The 18966-nt window shown below is 37.2% G+C and overlaps 1 protein-coding gene across 2 annotated transcripts; it reads left to right on the forward strand.

Moving 5' to 3' along the window:
• Positions 1-4543: 4543 nt before the first annotated feature.
• Positions 4544-18518, forward strand: patl2 (PAT1 homolog 2). 2 transcript variants are annotated; one of them, XM_082151405.1, is made up of 19 exons: positions 4544-4630; positions 5143-5293; positions 5512-5840; positions 5986-6051; positions 6138-6191; positions 6275-6430; positions 7455-7532; positions 7629-7774; positions 10484-10558; positions 10646-10769; positions 11561-11681; positions 11764-11861; positions 11989-12042; positions 13079-13221; positions 13323-13479; positions 13561-13701; positions 13957-14054; positions 14546-14686; positions 17875-18518. In XM_082151405.1, exons 1-19 carry the CDS (start codon positions 4610-4612, stop codon positions 17906-17908), a joined length of 2187 nt encoding a protein of 728 aa, XP_082007531.1. In that variant the 5' UTR covers positions 4544-4609; the 3' UTR covers positions 17909-18518. The 2 variants fall into 2 exon arrangements, with proteins under 2 accessions (XP_082007531.1, XP_082007532.1); XM_082151406.1 differs by lacking the exon at positions 7455-7532.
• The last annotated feature ends 448 nt before the right edge of the window (positions 18519-18966 follow it).

Raw genomic sequence — 18966 nt, forward strand, 5'->3', positions numbered from 1 at the left:
TATATATATATATATATATATATATATATATATTTGCAATGTACTATTGAAAAAGGGAATATATTTCAAATACAATAAAGTATACTTTTTTTCACTAGGGAAATTATAAAATGACACCTTTTACAAACTAATTAAAATGAGTCTATTATGTCCTAAAAAAACATGGTAGCTAAATCAGAAGTGTCTGTACTATAATGTGTTATTTTATTAATTTGTAGTGTTGTGTGTTTAAGGAAAGCTTGGCTAGTTGTGACAATTACTTATTGTGCAGCAAATCAGCTGGAGTTGTATGTGAGTTAGGCAGGCAGTTGTTAATGCTGTTATGCTGATGCTTCCGATTAAAGAAGAAACATGAATTATCACCATTGTTACCCGTGTTTTATTTATCTACTTCCAGTGGTTTGTTTTCTCCTTTTAGCAGTAGCCTAGTTCGTCTCATTATGGGTCTCCACCCAGACAGCATGTGCATTCAACGCGTACCAGATGTGGACCGGATCTGGGCAACACTATTTTGCAGGCAGTAGCTCACAGAAAACAAGAAGCGTATGTTAGGTTGAGTGTAATGATAAGCATTATTATGTACCTGTACCAGTGTGAAATGTTCCCAATGTGATTCCAAAGTATCTGTAGCCTGTCTTTAAACCGCATCAAGTACATTTTATTTGTGCCTGACCTGCATGACTTAAACAGTGAGAAATGCTGTTGGACATGTTCACTCTCTATGAAGTCCATTACATCAGGATTTGCTTTTGCTGGGATGTCATGTGAACAGGTTGTAAAAAAAAAAAAAAAAAAAAACATATATATATATATATATATATATATATATATATTTTTTTTTTTTTTCTTTTTTTTTTAAGAACTGCATTCCATTAAAAGAAATAAGATTAATCAATTTTGAATTCATGGTGACAGTAGATGTAAAGATGTTTGTAAGGCATATAAATCAGGCCAAATATGTAAATAAAATCATGATACAACATTAGAATAATTCCTCATTTGCAAAAAATCGCTATATAAAGAATGTTGTGAGCACTTGTTAATAACTCCAACAGCTTACAGGTCAACTCCATCAGACATAACCTGACGGAGTTGACGTCTGATTGAGTTGACAAAATGGAATATTTTTCTAGGTAACACTTTACAATAAGGTTCATATAACCGTCATCCTTTCATCACATTTTGTAACATATCTTTCCCTTGCGGGTAAAAATTACTCAAAGCCCTAAAATTATACTTTTTTAAAATGTATTTATTATTTTTGTCCAGAATACCTATTTTATTAAGCTGATTTTTTTTTTTTGATTTTTTTTTTTACCTTTAAATTGCTAGATTTGATCAATAAATAATACATAAATAGTCATTTAAGCACAAACCTCACGTTAAAATTATAGGGGTGGTTGATTATGATTTCACTTTTCTAACTTTAGTTAGTGTGTAATGTTGCTGTTTTGAGCATAAACAACATCTGCAAAGATACAATGCTCAAAGTTCAAAGCAAAGGGAGATATTTGCTTTTAAAGAAATAATTTTTTAAGGACTACAACAAACGGCTGGTAGGGACTACTACATGACATTCCTCCCGGGTTAGTGACATCATGAACCCAAGAATTTACATAAACCCCGCCCCCGGGAACGTGATTTATAGATTATCATGACAGAATATGCTAATCAATGACTAGAAGATAACTACACATAAGTATAAGGATGCTCACCCACACAAAACTTGGACTTCACATCACTCCCATCTTGAAGAAGCTTCACTGGCTGCCAGTTAAAGGAGCTGTATGTAAGAAATGTATTTCAATTAATCATAAAATGGCCCTGATATGTCACTAGACATTAAGAAATCATGTTCATTTCAAATACTTATATCACTGACAACAGTAGTCCGGCCAGGATATTGTCATTTAAAAAGTGAAGTTGCAGCCCTCAACTGATGTTGATGTTGTCATCTTGTGTTTTGGCCTGAAGCGCCACCCTCCACCTATCTACCAATCACGAAGTCAGTAGTGTTTCGGCATCCGGGTTGCCAGCTCTGCTCTAGTTACCACAGCTACGTAGCAGCCTACGTTCCTGCTGGATCCTGCAGCCTATCTGGCAACCTCGAGTCAGGGGGGAGGGGGAGGGCATACACCGCTCTACAGTAATTTGAAAGTGATTGCAGTACCAGTTTTGGCCACAATCTTACATACGGCTCCTTTAAGTCCCGGATCAAATATAAAATCCTCCTCCTGACGTACAAATCTCTCCATGGACTTGCACCCCAGTACCTTACTGATCTACTCCATCCCTACACTCAGTCACAGTCCCTGCGGTCCTCTGACAAGGACCTGCTCGCTGTCCCTAAGTCCAGGCTCCGGACATTTGGTGATAGAGCCTTCTGTGTTGGTGCACCGTCACTCTGGAACAAGCTTCCTCTTGCCATCCGCTCTGCCTCCTCTCTAATAACCTTTAAAAACCAGCTTAAAACACACCCCTTCAGTGAGGCCTATGGGCTTTAGCTCCCCTGGCTTCACACCTCTCTCCTCTTATCCCCCTCCCCCTTCTCGTTATTTGTTAAGCGTCCTTGGGTTCTGTGAAAGGCGCTATATAAATTAAAGTTATTATTATTATTATAAGGTACATAAATTCATCAACTAATCATTCAGAAATGTCCTGTTGCAGTCTACATGTTATCACTTCTTCTTGAGTTTCTCCATCATTGTCTGACTTCGGTTTGAACATAAAACGCTAAAGGTTTTTGAAATTTTCAGTGCATGTGTGAGTGAGGTAAAAGGACACAGTTGTTGAAGCTCCGCCCTCTGTGCTGGGAGCAGCAGCTCATTTGCATTTAAAGGGACAGACACAAAAAGTGCGTTTTTGCTCACTCTCAAAAAGTGACAATATTAACATGCTTTATAAAAATATCTGTGGGGTATTTTGAGCAAAAATTTCACATACACACTCTGGGGACATCAAAGACTTAATTTACATCTTGTGAAAAGGGCATTATAGACCCTTTTACTGTTTGTACACAATGATGATGTATGCGCGCGCACATTGGCAACGGAAGTATGGCGAGAATCAGCAGTGTGTCAAGCTACGCGAGCGGATTAAACAACAGACGCGAGCATTTTTTATTATGTCCTCGCTCCAATCAATACGTTTAATCGCCTGCAGCCACTCTTCTGAAACGGCCGTGATCCTGTCAGAATAATATAATACTTAAGCCCCTTGGTGGAATATCGATTAGTGCAACCGTAAACGCAACAACCAGACATTTTGATGCTGGGAAACCGTTTTGATAAATTTTCGGAGTTGCTAACACGTTAGAGCCAGTGGGGAGAGACACCACTTCCGTTGCCAAAATGCGCGTGCAGCTATTTGATCACGTGGGCTGTAAAAGGGTCTATACCACCACTTTTGTTCAGCTCAAAATATCTTACATTTGGTGTCTTTGCCGACCTCTTGTGGAAACAAAAATAATATAACATGATCTTTCATGACTCTTGCCACTAGATGGCCATATAGCTCTATATGGAGCAAATGAGCTGTTCTGCTGGGTCCTAAAGTCAGGTCGATTCAGTAAGCATTTCAGATCATGATTCAGATAGCCTACACATACAGACATTCAAAAATATTTTTTTTTGTAAAGTTTTAACAGTTTTAGCTTGAATTTTGAGCATTTGAAATTTGAATTTTAAATTTCAACCACAAAAGTCCTCGAATCAATTCAATTTTTATTTTGTGTATTCATAGTTCAAGTGTGACAAAAGAGAGTTCAAACTTTCGGTTCAGAATGATCCGAGGGAAGGATGAGTTTAGCCTGACTAAAAGTTATGAAACTTCACTTTGGTTAGATATACACAGATCTCATGTTTAACCAGTAGGCTACAGAGACATCAGAGCCAGTGGCAAACGTAATGACTAATTATTCTCAAGTAGCTAGCTACCACTTTTAGTGTGTAAGCTAATTTAAAAAACTGCAATACACATTTTTGGATTCAATATCTATTTGTATTTTGTGGTAACAGTTTTGTAAAAGCAATCCGCTTTGTGTCTTACCTAACCATGGCCTTGCTGTCACATGCACCACAGTCTGTCAAGTTGCTTTTTTTAAATAGCATGGTAAATAATAATTAAAAGCATAATAAAAAGTTTTTTTAATCTATTTCCCCCTCCCTATTGGCACTCTTTAACGGGAAACCCTGAAGCTTAGCTCTGAAATTCATGTTTGGCTTTTGTGAACAGTTTATTTAATTTGTTAAAATTTCTCAGTCATTTTGACATCTGCATAAGACCTGAGGCAGAGCACCCTAAAATGTAACACTTTGTGTCAGCCTAACAACATACAGAGCCGTGGATAATCCACTGCGGTAGATCAAATCAAAGACTGTGAGGGCCGATTTGGCGGCAGTATTTGATTATTGGCGGGAGTGACGTGTCCACTTTAATGTCTATGGTGGTTACGTCGGCGTTGCGTGAGCACCACCTCCAGGTGCGCAGGTGTGTTCATTTACAAACACTGATAAGCACGTGTTACATCACGGGCAGTTGTAGACGTTTAGCGAATGTGGATGCGTGACGAAATTTTTCAAAAAAATACTGAAATACAGACAATATTTAAATGGGTGATTCTGAACATCCCGTAAGTAGATGAAGCAAATACATTGTGAATAAGTTGAACATTTTGGATGAAAGCCAATGGCTTGCATATAACGTTTTATGTAGGCTACTCATTCATACGAAGCTAATATTCTCTATAACACTTTACAATAAGGTCCCATTAGTTAATGTTGTTTAATGCATTTACAGACAATAACTAATGAGCAATACATGTTACATTAGGCCTATTTGTTAATCTTTGTTAACGTTAGTTATAAAACACAACGGTTCATTGTTAGTTCATGTTAGCTCAGGTCAATTAAATATTACACAGATACAAAATTTGATTTTAATAATATCATAGTAAATGTTGAAATGAACATGAACTGAGATTAATAAATGTGTTAGAGGTGTTTTGCATGTTAACAAATTGAATATTGTGTTAAAGTCTTACCTTATTTTGTAAAGTGTTACCATATTTCCTTTGTATGCTATACATTGCTAACAAGGTGATAGTTAGCAATGTTTTATTATACATCATTCTGTGTATCTCAGGAGAAAACCGGGGAATCTGTTCCTGATGCTATTTGGCCAGAGAATGGAGATCAGTGGAGCGACAAAGAGGATGATGAATGTGGACTGTTGCTGGAAATGGCTGAAGAGGATGAGGAGATTGACCTCTACAATGTGGAAACATTTGGCTTAGGTATTATTATATTATAAAATCATAACATGCACAAATTGGTAACTGTCTGATGAAGGGTATAGACCAATATATGATCCATTTAAAACTATATAAAGCAGAAAAGGTCCCCATGCTGTTTTTTCTGGAAATTTTGTATTGCTAGATGCTGCTGCATGTGTTTTTTCTTTCTTTCTTCTTTCTTCAAACTCTCGAAAACATCACTATGCAAAAACTACCAGATGAGGATGTGAGTGGTGAAAATCCAGATGTAGACCCTACGGATCTCCTGCTGCTGTGTAGCGATAGCTCCCCAAGACCACGGTCTTCACCTTCACCCCCTCCCAGACGGCCTTCACCCCCTCCCAGACTGCCTTCACCACCTCCCAGACTGCCTTCACCACCTCCCAGACCGCCTTCCTCTTACAGTTCCCGTTCACCTGCCAGACCGGGACCTCGCATCTGGCCCCACACTCCAACAGGTCGGTCTCAGCGAGGGAGAGTGGGTCGAGGGCAGCTGTTTGATGACCCAGCTGTGGTGAAGACTGTGGAAGGTCGACCAAGCTTGAAGGTTTACCTGCCTGGTCCATTTTTTTATTTTTTATTTTATTTTATTTTTTCTCTCAGAAATTCTGGTTTGAAGCTGTGAACTTAAACTGAGTACTAACCAACTGACCCTCACCCTGTCTTTTTTTCTGAATTGGATTTGTTTTTAGAGTATTGATAGTGCCATTGTGGATTGCAGCCTCAGCTCCTACTGGGAGGACCTCAATTCAAATACTGTGTGTAGTCTTCAAAATTTTGCAGTATTTATTATTTACTTTTTTTTTACCTGAGGTGTAATTATTTATTTTTTTCTACCTCACAGTGGATGATAGCATCTTTAAAGTCCAACAGGCCACCTCCACCGTCTATATATCAGGTGATCAAGCAAATCTCCTATGTGTTTTGGGGAATTATACAACACAACCATCTGTTGATCATTTTGATCTTCTCACCAATTAGGACCAGGCGATCGTGGGAGTGATTGACCGATCACCACGTGGCAGGGTCCCACCTGTCTCTCCAAACTATCTTTCTCCTATGCAGCCTTTTTCCACTAGCCGGGGCAGGAGAGGACAGTCTTTCGTTGGATCTTTCAACCAGAGATGTCATTATCAGGTAGTAGGGTTTCTAATATAAATGGGGAACTAATTGAGATTGTGTTTTACATTCTGTTAAAGGTAAATTTGAGCGGTGTTTCCCTGTGTAAAATGAGCTTCCACTACACTAGAAAGTTCTGGGTGGTTATTATTAGCATATTGCTAGCAGTCAGTGTTGTGGCCAGGTCAATGGCACACACATTTTTGTTAATGGGTGAAGATCCACCTTTATGCCCCTCTTGCCAGAGTCATTTATCGCAGAAGCATATTTCACTGGACTGTGATCTGTTGAACTCCATTAGGACTCTTAACTTTATAGTTCATTCTTATGAAAAGATTTTTAATGAAGTGAGACCCATTTTAGAAATTTGAACAATAAACAAACAACAATAGCTTGTCCTAAACTTATTTACCATGACCAGGGTTTTTAAATTGGGTGCTGCTGGTATGTTTCAATGATAAAAGGTTTTATTTTATAAAAAAAAAAAAAATTAAAGCCCATATTGGATATTAAACTGTGCGTGCTCACTTCCCCTATTTGATTGATTTAGCAGTCAGATTAGATGTCCATTTTTACAATTCAATTTTTTGGCTTTACAAAGTATTTAATCAGGGGACTGATGACTTTTCCAACCCTGTTCTAGTTTTTCAGTTCTTTTTAATTTTCAGAACTGTTGCTTTTCCTTTCATTAGTTTGTTGTAAGGCAAGTTTGTTTTTAGGCTGTACGACAAATATAACCATTTCAAAGGGGAATGATGATTTTCTATTGGCACTGTACTTTTATAGTAGGTAGAAAAGATTCACAGTAAACTTTAGTTATAACAATACAAAAATTCCAATTCTATTTTTGGAAACAAACTAGTTACTTGTTTAGTAATAGGGTTAACCGTTTGGTCAAAACCCTTAAATTTGCTCTTAATTATTTGCTTGGTAAACACCACTAATTATCTAGTAGGCAGTCTGTTGTGTGAATTGAGTTTTTAATAAAGGGTAGAGGTACAGAAATGTATCTACTGGATTTTTTTTTTTTTTTTTCGTTTAGGCACAAAATAGTCCCATGGTGCCTTGCTCTCCCTTTCGACCCCAAAGACTCTTTTCACCCCAGCAACAATATAACCAGGTGATCCTCTTTTACCTCAATTACCACGTTTCTGTTCCTGAATAAAATCGCCGCCTTCCAGAAGCTCATATATGTAGTTGAATTTTTTTTTTCTAGCCTGGAGGTTTTCTGTCACCTTCCCGTCCTCATCTCTCTACCCCAATGCCCCACACGCCCAAACTCATGCACCTGCAGTTCGGGACAGAGTCCCCCAGGCCTGCTCCATTCTACAGCCCATCTTCCAATATCATGCAGGACTTCAGGTTGGTCATCTACTCTGTAAAGGAATACTTTATCAAAGATAAAAAATATGCACCCTCATGTTCTGCCAAACCCTTTTATGAAGCATTTGTCAAATCGTTAATAATCCCAAGGGACTGGGATGTATACGACTTCATTACGTTATAGACCAAGTTATAAACTGAATGTACTTCCATTTATTCAAACTTGACTTGTGAAAAGGTCACATCAGGTTTAATGTCTCATAACTGATCACATCATGGAAAGATTGATTGTGTTGGTGCAGCTGGGATTTGAGAACAATGGGTCTGATTTCACTTATAATTGTGTGGATTCTTCATATTTATTTGCACAGGAGAACTTCTCACAATTATTGTTGTTTTCTTTTTGCCTAATTCACAAAATGTGTGTACATTATGTATGCACAGCTGTACATGAGCCAAATCTGCATCTTTATGCACGTACGTACCTTTTTCTTACTCTTCTTTACTGTAAGTGTCTATTATATTAAGTGCCCCTATAATGCTTTTTCAGATATTACCTTTCATGCAGTGTGATATAGCTGTTTGTGAATGTAAAAGGTCTGCAAAGTTTTAAAGATTAAAGTGCATTGATAAATCTATTGTCTCAAAAAAAAAGATTAAAAGAATTGATTCTGAACTGCCGAGACAAGTCGTCAGTAATTCCAGTCGTACTTCTGTAACTTGCATGCGTAACAATGTAACACATTTGCTTAATGGCCGCCTATGGTCTTCATTGGCTGCCCGTGAACAACGTCTACTACTTTGACCCGCCCTCAAACACTGTAGCTGCTTCGTGTTGTGTACATGTCGAAGATGCTGTTTTATGCTCTGCGAAAGCAAATTCTCTTTGTAAACTTTCAAAGGATGAGGATGTGGAGAGTCAGTGGTTAAAATTAACACAGCGATACAACAGCAGTATAACCTTTTGACGATTGCTTCTCAACTCTAAATGGGATTTACAAAATCCTTATCCATTAATGATGGGACAGTACCCACTTTATTTGCACCACGTTCCTTCTCAAAATCACAACTTGTGAGTATGATTAATTATTGATGTATACATTTTCTACAGAGTGTTCAAAATCCGTAGTTTTGTGTTTAATATTGTGTTGGTCTCTGGCTAACTTGTGCTATTATGGTCTTACTGAAATAGTTCTGCTAAGCAGCTATGGACCACTATTATCCAAAATCGTGTCCATTAATGCAGATTGACTGTTGTTCTTACTACTTTGAGTAATGATAAAGGATGGAGCAAGATTTGTTTTACAAACTGTTACATCATTAAAAGTGCTCAGCTAACTCGTGCACTGTTAATGATACAGTTAATGATATGGTTCCCACATGTACACCGCAATAAATTAGAAATATACACGTCGGTTTGTTGATGGACATAGACTTGTTAATGCTGATGGTGAGGAATTACAATTGCAACATCTCATAATGTATGGCAAACTGAGTAGAATATCCCTGAGAAACGTCCTGCTCAAGATGTCCGATGGAGGTTTGGGTTAAATGACTAGTTATTCCAATGTTTCCTCATCGGACGCGCACTCAAATTTATATGGTAAAATCAGTGCCATCGTTACGGTCTTTACAGTGTGTACAATCGCTGCGGACGGAGGAAGGCTCCGGAGCTGAAGTTCAGTTATGATAATGGGCATTTTGTTTTCGACATGCTGTAAGCAGTAAACCAATTACAACAGACTGGCCCGTCTGACCAATCAGAGCAGAGTAGGCTCTCGGAAAGGAGGGGTTTAGAGAGACTGAATCTTCGAACGTGTCATCTGAGAATCTTTGTACAATGTATATTATGTATGAGAACTTTATTTTATTTTTACCTTTGATGCATGTAATCCTGTTGTAGGAGACCTCACTCAGTTTTTTTTTTTTTGTTCCTAAAAATGTTTTTCGTAAATTTAGAATACAATTTAAAACGCAAGTTATTGATGAATCATGGTTTGTTTTTGAAAATGTTCGTACATAGATTTCAGGCACAAATCTGTGCGTACTCACGGTTGGTATAATTTTTACACTGACTGGGTCTCATTCACTAACTATACCATCTCCATATTGCACTTCACTGAAAAGTCAGTTGGTGGTCTCTTTATGGACGACCAAATGTGTCAATTATATATATTTGTTCAAAAATGCAAAACTGTTAAAGTGTAGATTTGTTGGAAGTGCACTACACATGAAACAGCACTTCAGGTGTCCCAAGTTTGTATCCTGGCTTGTTGTGCTTAACTGATCCCTTCATGTTTCTCTTGGAACAGTTTTGTCAAAATGAAAGCAAAAAGCACAAAAAATATATTTTAATGCACATGAAAACAGAGCAAGTCTAATATCATGGTTTTATAAACTTATGCCGCCCGCCCACCCCTTAATTTTTCTTAAAGCTTAATACATATTTATTTATATAATAACTGTTTCCTCAATCCCAACTGTTTCTGGGATATTTTGGCTTCATTTTCTACAGTGGAGGAAAGTGACGACATTTTGTCCATTTAAAAGCTTTTACGTCCTGATAACTTAAATTCGTATCGGCCAATTAAGATGATAAAAAAACAAAAAAAACCCAGCTATTGGCTGTAAAAATCCAAATGAGAGAATTTCATTTTTGGGTGAAGTTTTCAACTAGGGTGCTGTCATTTGGATTTACTAGCTAATGTTTGGTCTTTTCACAAATAATTTTTCTTTGTCAACTTTTAGAGCACCAGGTCCTGTTGTTCAGTTCCACCCCCAGCACAAGCGGCTTTTGAGTCAGCGACAGCAGAGACCTTACAGGTAAGTGTAATGAACAATTGTCTTTTGGAAATGTTTACTTGTAAATAAATGTCATTACCTTTTCCTGAATTGAAATATAATTATCAGAAAGCCAGTGAGCTGGGACCCATATTGTCAAATCATGACCGATAAAGAGAAGGAATGGATAATCAGGCTGCAGATGATCCAGCTACAGAGTGAGAATCCACATCTGGATGACTACTATTACCAGGTCTGTATCAGTCCTAAACTTCTCAGCCCTCCAGAAAATGGTCAAGGAAGTTGTTGGGTTTAACTATTAGGTGTGGGAATCTTTTGAAATCTTTTGGAGTCTCATGATTTGATTGAAATCGATTGGGGTCACGATTCGATCAAAAATCGATTCTTGATTTTGTGTCAGTTTGATTTGGCATAGATTTGATTCTTAACTTGTTTTTGAATTGTATTTATTGTGCATGAATGTATCTACTTATACTATATAAAACCATGCTCTCAATTGATGTTAAACACTCATAGGTGTAATTAAAGTTTTTGAATTATGTAAATCTTTGTTTTACTTAATTTAAATATTTTATTGAACTCTTTTATTCATAATAAATGATGAATAAATTATATTCATATATGAATAAAACCTGCCTCTTACATTTTTTAGGATATTGGTTATACTAGGTTGTATTGTAAATATAATTTTTCCTGATACCATTTTTGCCAGGTCTTTATTATATTGCGTATAAGAGGCTTTTTTTTTTTTGTGATATCTGGCAAACCTTCACTGGAGCTTTAATGATGGAGAACGTGATTTCAGAGAATGGAGAACGTTGAGGAATTTAAGGCTTTTTTTTTATTTTTTATTCATTAAATATTGAAATGGAACTGCGCTGCACTGTTCTTTGTTCCATCAACATGTTTTTTTTTATTTTGTTTGTGAATCGATTTGAATAATTAGAAGGTAGAATCCCCTCAAAGTTACTTACTTAATGAATGAGTTCGGGTGTCAAGTCTAGTTATTTTTAATCTCTGCAGGAGTACTATCAGAGGATGGAAGCCAAACTTACCGAAGAGGAGATCCTGGGTGACCGTTTAAAGAAGGAACCACCTAAACTCACAACCCCTTATGTTACCAAAACTCTCTCGTACATCCCAGGTCTGGCCCAATAAACTGATGTAATGCCTATTTTATAATTTTACAGTATACATGATTTGCAGTTATTCCTGCATTACTACAGTGGTCCACTTTGAAGGTTCACTCGGGCAGGTTGCAGTGTCCACCTGTTTCTCTCCAAGAAGAGCAATTGATGCCGTTCATGCGCACACACATGATGAGGTGAGATTTGCTGTCTTTAACTGAAGATGCAAAAGTAATTTGTAGTAATTTGGTGAGGGGAAGAGGGGCTACTTAAAAAAAAAAACACAACAACTAAAAAACAACCTGTACCACCTTATTTGAGCAGGAGCACAAAGACACTAGACAGCAAAGGTTGGATGTGTTGAGCACCATTGAGAAGGTAACCACTTTATATTTGAATCCAGTTCTGAAGGTTTCATTTTGGATTGGGACATTTTTGCATTCTTACACTAGGCTGGTTGGTGACACAACATCTCTGGTTAGTACAGTGACTCGCCGTCCCTCACATGTTCTCCATATTGTTACAGTGTCTATCTGTCTGTCACACCAACCATCTGTCTGTCACACCAACCACCTGTCAGTCTCACAATCTATCTCTGCCATTCACACTCTGCTCTTTCATTACTGTAACCTATAAGGCCTTTCTTTCTGCCTGCCTGCAACCAACAAGAAAAGCCTTTATGACTCTAGCACTAGGGCTGCAATGATGCACTGTATCTATACTAGTTAAACAGCCCGTTGTCTCTAGTCTGGGTCCCCCTTGAGTCCGGCCTTGGACCAAAGGTTAAGTTGTTCCCCCTTATTGACAGACATGCCTGATTACCCAAGATTAATTCCAAACTCAAGGTATAGATTGAACTGTGTATAACCCTTACAATTGGTACCTTGGAGTTATTCTAAATTCTGGATCCTATTTTTCAAGTGTGTCCACTGGTATGTTGCCATGGACAAATTTTACCAACAAATGGTATGATTTGACCAGTCAGAATTAAGAATTTGCAAGAATCATTGATTTAGTTTTTTTGTTTACTGCGTCTGTGGTTTGTGCTGCTGAAGGGCTGCTCATTCTTGGAATAACCTTTTTTTTTTTTACCTTAATGTATAATCATTGTTATAACTGGTCCTTCAAGTGAAAACTGATGGAAAATGACACTCTTGTGACGCGTTCCTCTGCATTTACTCTTGAGTGGAACGACCACATCTCAATATTCAGTCAACAACTGCATTGAAACAACTTCCTAACCTTTCATTTTTATTAATCCATTAATCTCGGATGTTATTCACAATTCGGAAGACAAAATCTGTTGCTGCTTTGGTTTCATTGCGACATTAAGTACTCAGTCGGGGCTCAAAATTCAGAATCCAACTAAAGTCACCCATTTACTTGACTGTTTAAACCCTTTGCTTTCTCACAGTTGTACATAGTTTTGTTAGAAGTGGAAGAGGCAGAGAAAATGAAGGCAACAGTGTCTGACAAAGATGAGAAGAGGCGGTTGATGCAGAACATTAAGGGGAAGGTGGAGCAGCTTTACACTGAGCTGCGGGTCACTAATCTACTGTAAGAAACTCCTTTCATTTTCTGTTGTGAATGTACAGGTTTCTGATATCATACTTTGATTGTCTATCTTTTTTTTTTATCAATTTTTGCCCTCCCTACAGGGACTCGGGAGAGGAATTTCTTTCGTGTCTCCTTGTATCAAAAGGAAAGAGGATGTTGGCCAGACTCCTCCCATTCCTGTCACATGATGCATCCCAACATGTCCTGAGCGTGGTGACCAAACACCTCCCAGTATTGATGAGCAGAGATCCAGATGAGGTCTGGAACATGTGTATTAATTTGTCTTTTCTGTATAGCTCTTGATGTTGATCACTTATTCAAGCTCTAACCTCTTCACAGGCCCTGCCTGTTTTGTATCCATCGCTCCGTGCCGTGGTCGATGGACTTGCGTTCAGTCAGCTAATCCGAATTCTCAAAGAGTTCACCACATCACTGCCCGACTCAAAAGACACACGGTTAACACTGGCCTGCCAAAACAAGGTTAGCTTTTAGGCAGTTATATCATTTTGTAGTGTTTTTTTTATTTTTTTATTTTTTATTTGTCCTTTTCAGTGTGGTTATATTTGCTAAGTATGGTTATGGTAAAACATGTGTAAAAGCTTTACATTTTCTGAGGGCTTCTTAGTGGTATTGCTGTATTGTAATATTTTCAGGTTTAATTAATGCAGGTTAAAAACGTAGTATCTGTATTAAAAAACAAAACACATTTGAAATTAACTAAATGTTGCTTTGCAGTTTGGTCTGTCGCTGCTGTATGCTCTGCTCTCGCAGGGAGAAAGGCTTTTATCTTCTGACCTTCCCATGGAGCCCAGCATCGGAGACTTTGAGACCTGGTACCATTTGTGCTTGCCCTTAAATTACTTAAATGCAATTGTTATATCTCTATCTCTCTCTGTGGAAGATATTCACACTTTTGTTTTTCCATACAATGAAAAGTGGACTGTAAGGAGAGGCTGTCAAATATCATTTAAATAAATCATACAGTAATTTTGCATGAGGAACAGATCCAAATTTAAGGCACGAGTCACTGGAAATCTATACATTTCCTTAGATATTGAATAATGTTCATGATTTTGTGCATGTTTTGTTCAGATTTCATCTTATTGGGTCTTATTATTCTTATGCTGCACTTTCAGTTGTATGCAAACAAATTTTCTAATATATTGGTTGAAACTAGTATGGTTTTCAGTGAATGTCAACAAATTTGGTCTGTTCCTCTGGAAAATTGTGTAATAAGATGTTTTTATTATTATTCAGTAGTTTTTATTATTCAGTTGTAAATGATTTTTAAAATTGAAACTCAATTTTTCTAACAACCATCAAGGACGGATACCGTATTCCATGTGGCCCGGCAGCTATCCCAGACAACACTTGTTGAGCCATTACTTCTGCCCTCCAACCTGCTAACACTTTTCTGTCGATATCTGGACAAGCGGACCATACACCAACTGAAGAATAACATGGAGTGAGTCTAAATACCGCACTCAATACTTCACACTTTGCATATCTCTTAGAGCATTTCAGACCTGTAGATAATTTGCTTTGTTGTGAAACGGGGACATAAATTGAAATATAGCCTTGTAAAAGCAAACTGAACTAAGAGAAAATTCTACTTCGTAACAAACGCATACCGGAATTTATGCTAGTCACATGCAAGTAAAACTGTCCTCTCATTGGTTCACCGGTTTATTTCATGATTCCGTTCGTAGCAGTCATACGTAAAGGACTGTTGGCTCTGTGGACTAGCTGTCATTGCCAACACAAATATTTATGAAGGTAAGCCTGGATTCTGTAACTGATATCCTTTAAAGCAGGGATCAAGGCCTTGTCGGGACTACATTCTTGCAATGCCTCCTGTTTAGGAAATGTGCAATGACACTTAAGATGGTGCTCTTTAGTTTTCCACTGTGATGTGTTATTCTAATCTATAGTCTTTGACATAACTTAAGACGCATCATTGCGTCACTGCAGCTGCCATTAGAAGTTCCTATAGAAACAGTCAGATGCGCGCTTCCACTGCGCATTAGCTTGATCCAGCCTGAAAGATTACATTTATCATGATTTGAGCATTTAGAAACATATGAGACTGTTGTCAGATTTCATTGGTGATTTTCAAATTTGAAATTTAATCGTAAGCTTGGAGAACAGTTTGAGAATTTGGTGTTTCCTCATTCAAAGAGAAAGGAGCTGCACGGAAATGCAGGCGTTTCAAATGGTCTCCGAGTGAAATGACTTTTCTTAAAGGGACTTTAGTTTGGTTATGTTCACCAAACAATTAGACACTGCTTTTTACATAAACAAATCTGTATACATTCATAATAGGAAAGTTGTCTTGATTGGAACAGTTCACTTGTAAGAAACCAGAGTTTTTTTTTTTTTATTCGGGCAGAGACCGCCTCATTCAGGCAGTCTGGGACCGTTAATTTTGGTGCACATCTGAGCATGTTCGCATGTGCCTAAACAAACTGAACTATGGGAGCAAAATGCACCAGGTTCCAAAACGAACAACATTAAAAAAACATGAAAAATGATGATTATTGGGTGAACTATTCCTTTATAAATGAAATTGCACAGTCATTAGATTGGCGTACCTGCATTTTAGAGTTTCTCCTAATGAGAAGGATGAGACCATTTGAATCCTTTTCATCTGCACTTTTATGCTCTGGATGAACTGAGATCTTCACCGTCACAATGTTTAGACATTTTCAGTACGTCAACCCTACTCATAGCTTGCTTGTAGTTTTATCTGCACGTGAGAATTACACTTGGGGCTAGATTTATAGCTTGTAACAGCGCAAGCCCACTTTTGGCATTAGTAAATCCTAACTTTTTTTTTTTTCTTTTTTTTTTTTTTAAAGGCATGCTGTGAAAAACATGAAATTATGCTGATTTGTTTGTAGATCAAAAGTTCATAGACCAAATTGTCAATTTTAAAAAAGATCCACATTTCACTCTGCTGCCACCTATGGATGAACCATTGCAGCATGAACAGGATATTCAGGCCGTTTATCTCTTTTCATCTGAAAGTAAAGGTTTATGTAAGTAAAATGTAATATTTTGTTTAAACATTTGAGTAATATTGATGATTTGTTAGGAAAAAGAATGTGTTGGTTTCATAAATTTAGACTTTTTTTTTTTAGAAGTCATAAGTTTTAATTAAATCCATTGGAGTTCATACTGGTAATTTCCATGTGTTTCTATGTTTCATTATTATATTCAAATAAAATTTCTCAAGTGTTAATAAATATATCTTTCTTGCATCACACTGCCATGTAGTTCTTGTAAGATTTGAAATTTAGGAATAGCATGGTTGAAACGTGCAGCATTCAGAACAATATTTTTTTTCAACTAAAACCCTATTGTATCTGATTGGTAACTTGTGTGCAAATTAAGTTATGGCTTGCGTTGTACACTAACGGAGTGTCTATTTACACCAAGTGCAAATAGCTCACCCTGTTGGTAGAAACTATTTACGCTAACTCTGCCCACCAATGTCTGGTTGGGCTAGAAAAAAAAAGAAAAAAAAACTCCTATAATTGATCAGCCGCAGTGGCGTAGGGGAGTAAGGCGTGAAGTAGATACTTTTGACCCGAGTTCAAACCAGAGTTTGAATCCGCCTTTTGCTGAACTCGATCTGCTCCCTTTTCCCATCGCATATCAGATAAATATGAATAAAAGTGGAATTAAAAATGCCTACCGGTTATTTAATAATAGTGTTTATCGGGTAGGTGTAGGGAGGGCTTTATTGTCCTAATAAGGTGGAATTTTATAAATATAATCATTTACACTCAATACTGTATGTTATTATTGCATGCGGTTTTAAAAAATGTTCTAAAATACTGAGGTGCAAATGGTATCTAACTATTTACACTTGTTGCAAAGAAAATATGGTTACACTTTGATTTAAGGTGTCATTGTTACAGTGTAATTATATATTGAAGTACTGAGTAATATTAAGCAACTACTGTACATGTACTTGCTATAGGGTTAGGGTAGGATTAGGATTTAGTTGAGGGTTAGTTGCATGTAATTATGCATAATTTACTGTTATTACTATGGTAAGAACATGCAACAAGGACACTGTAAAACAGTGTTACCGAAAATATTGCTATTTTTACGTAATGTAATTGGCATGTATCGTTAATTGTACTTGGAGCAAATAGCCGATGCCGTATATAAAATGTTTTATTTATTTATGCATTACAAGAGTTAAATGAATCCTGATCTACTAAGGTTTGTGGTACTCAACTTGCTGTAATTTTGCACTTGACAAGGCTGTGATAGTTGCTGCTATGAGGCGCAGCAGAGAACGGAGAGCGCGTGATAGAACGAAAATAATTTTCCCCACTTGTGTTCATTTATTTGAAATTCCAGAGGAAGACATTTGAACATTGTTTGCCAAGTCACATAAAAATGAATTTGCTGCGCCTGTGTTAGATTACCCAGACCTGATTATCTTCGGCTTTGCTTGTTTGCGACCCTACACTTTGCATCGATTACCCGCAGAACTTTTTCACTCCCAACTGCGCTTTTAAGAAATTGTGGTCTATTGCTAATTTTTCCCGGTCAGTAAATCTCTTGATTCTCTGAAATCTCTGGCTCTTGAGCTTTTTATTGTAAGATTAAGGTTTTTTTGTTTTTTTTTGACTGCAGATCAGCTACAGGATATCTGGCTGTAGCATCATAAATGAGCATTGACCCTTTGACCTCCCTCTACAATGGCCTGAAACCTAGGACGACGCCAAACATGAATTGAACTGGATTTTGTGACAGACCACATTCATCTGTGATTTATCTGTATTCCTGTCAACCTCAATTCCTTTTCTCCTATTTCTTAAACTGTCTACTTCAAGCGTATTCCATTAGTCCTATTAAGGTCAGCTTTGCACTGATTAGCAATTAGCACCTTTTTTCTTTTATAAGATTTATCAGTATGATTTATGAAAAAGTGGCTGATATTCAGTCATAAATCATGACCGTATAAAGCCTCATGAAGCGTGTCGTGTCTCAGATAAAGCTGATCATGTTAACTTTGTGGTCTTCAGAGCAAGCTGTTGGGGTTGATGTGAGATTGTACAGTTGCACTAAAGGTGTTGGGTTTAATTTGTGACTATAAAAACATATTTTGTTATGAAACTAACTTTGTCTTTCAAAGAAAGGTTTTGTGTTAATTTGGATGCCTTAATATTAATTTCAGAATTATGTACGCTTATGTGAAAAATGTTTGCGGTATGGGTTTTGTTTTATTTTTGTAATTGTTCGACCTAATGTCATATGTATTTTTTTCCACTGTTGCAGAGCACATGCAAATTAAAAAATAAAAATGTGTAAAAGTAATTGACTCGGATGTTGATTTGATTTGTGACTGAATCAACTAACAGTTCTCACTAAGATCATCTGACAGCAATAGTCAAAGTAATTATGTCTAAATGAGACCATAAATTATGTTGAAATATGTCCACAATGGCCACATCTGAACTAGTTTTAACCTTGTACGAAGGTTCCATGAACGTCTATATCGGACGTGCAGAACACGTCAAAAAAAGACGTCATAAAAACGTTCATTCTGGCTCCTCAGTGGACGTCGGACTTTTGTGACAAAGACGTTTAAAAGACGTCTTTTGGACATCATTTTGCAGCAGAATCACTGAAGGACAAAACCGTAATGTTAAAACTGTAATTTTAAGTCACCATTATGGGGATTAGTGTGTGTTTTAGTTGGGCTCTTTACCCTTAAACTGTGAA

Source organism: Leuciscus leuciscus (assembly GCF_965113295.1).
Source record: "Leuciscus leuciscus genome assembly, chromosome: 21".
Classification (NCBI taxonomy): Eukaryota; Metazoa; Chordata; class Actinopteri; order Cypriniformes; family Leuciscidae; genus Leuciscus; species Leuciscus leuciscus.

Excerpts from the sequence above, each read along its gene's own strand:
- patl2 (XM_082151405.1), top strand. The coding sequence starts at position 4,610 with ATGGGTGATTCTGAACATCCC. Across the intron at positions 6,052-6,137 it reads AGGACCTCAATTCAAATACT|TGGATGATAGCATCTTTAAA; the intron begins GTGTGTAGTCTT and ends TCTACCTCACAG. Across the intron at positions 13,702-13,956 it reads CACTGGCCTGCCAAAACAAG|TTTGGTCTGTCGCTGCTGTA; the intron begins GTTAGCTTTTAG and ends GTTGCTTTGCAG.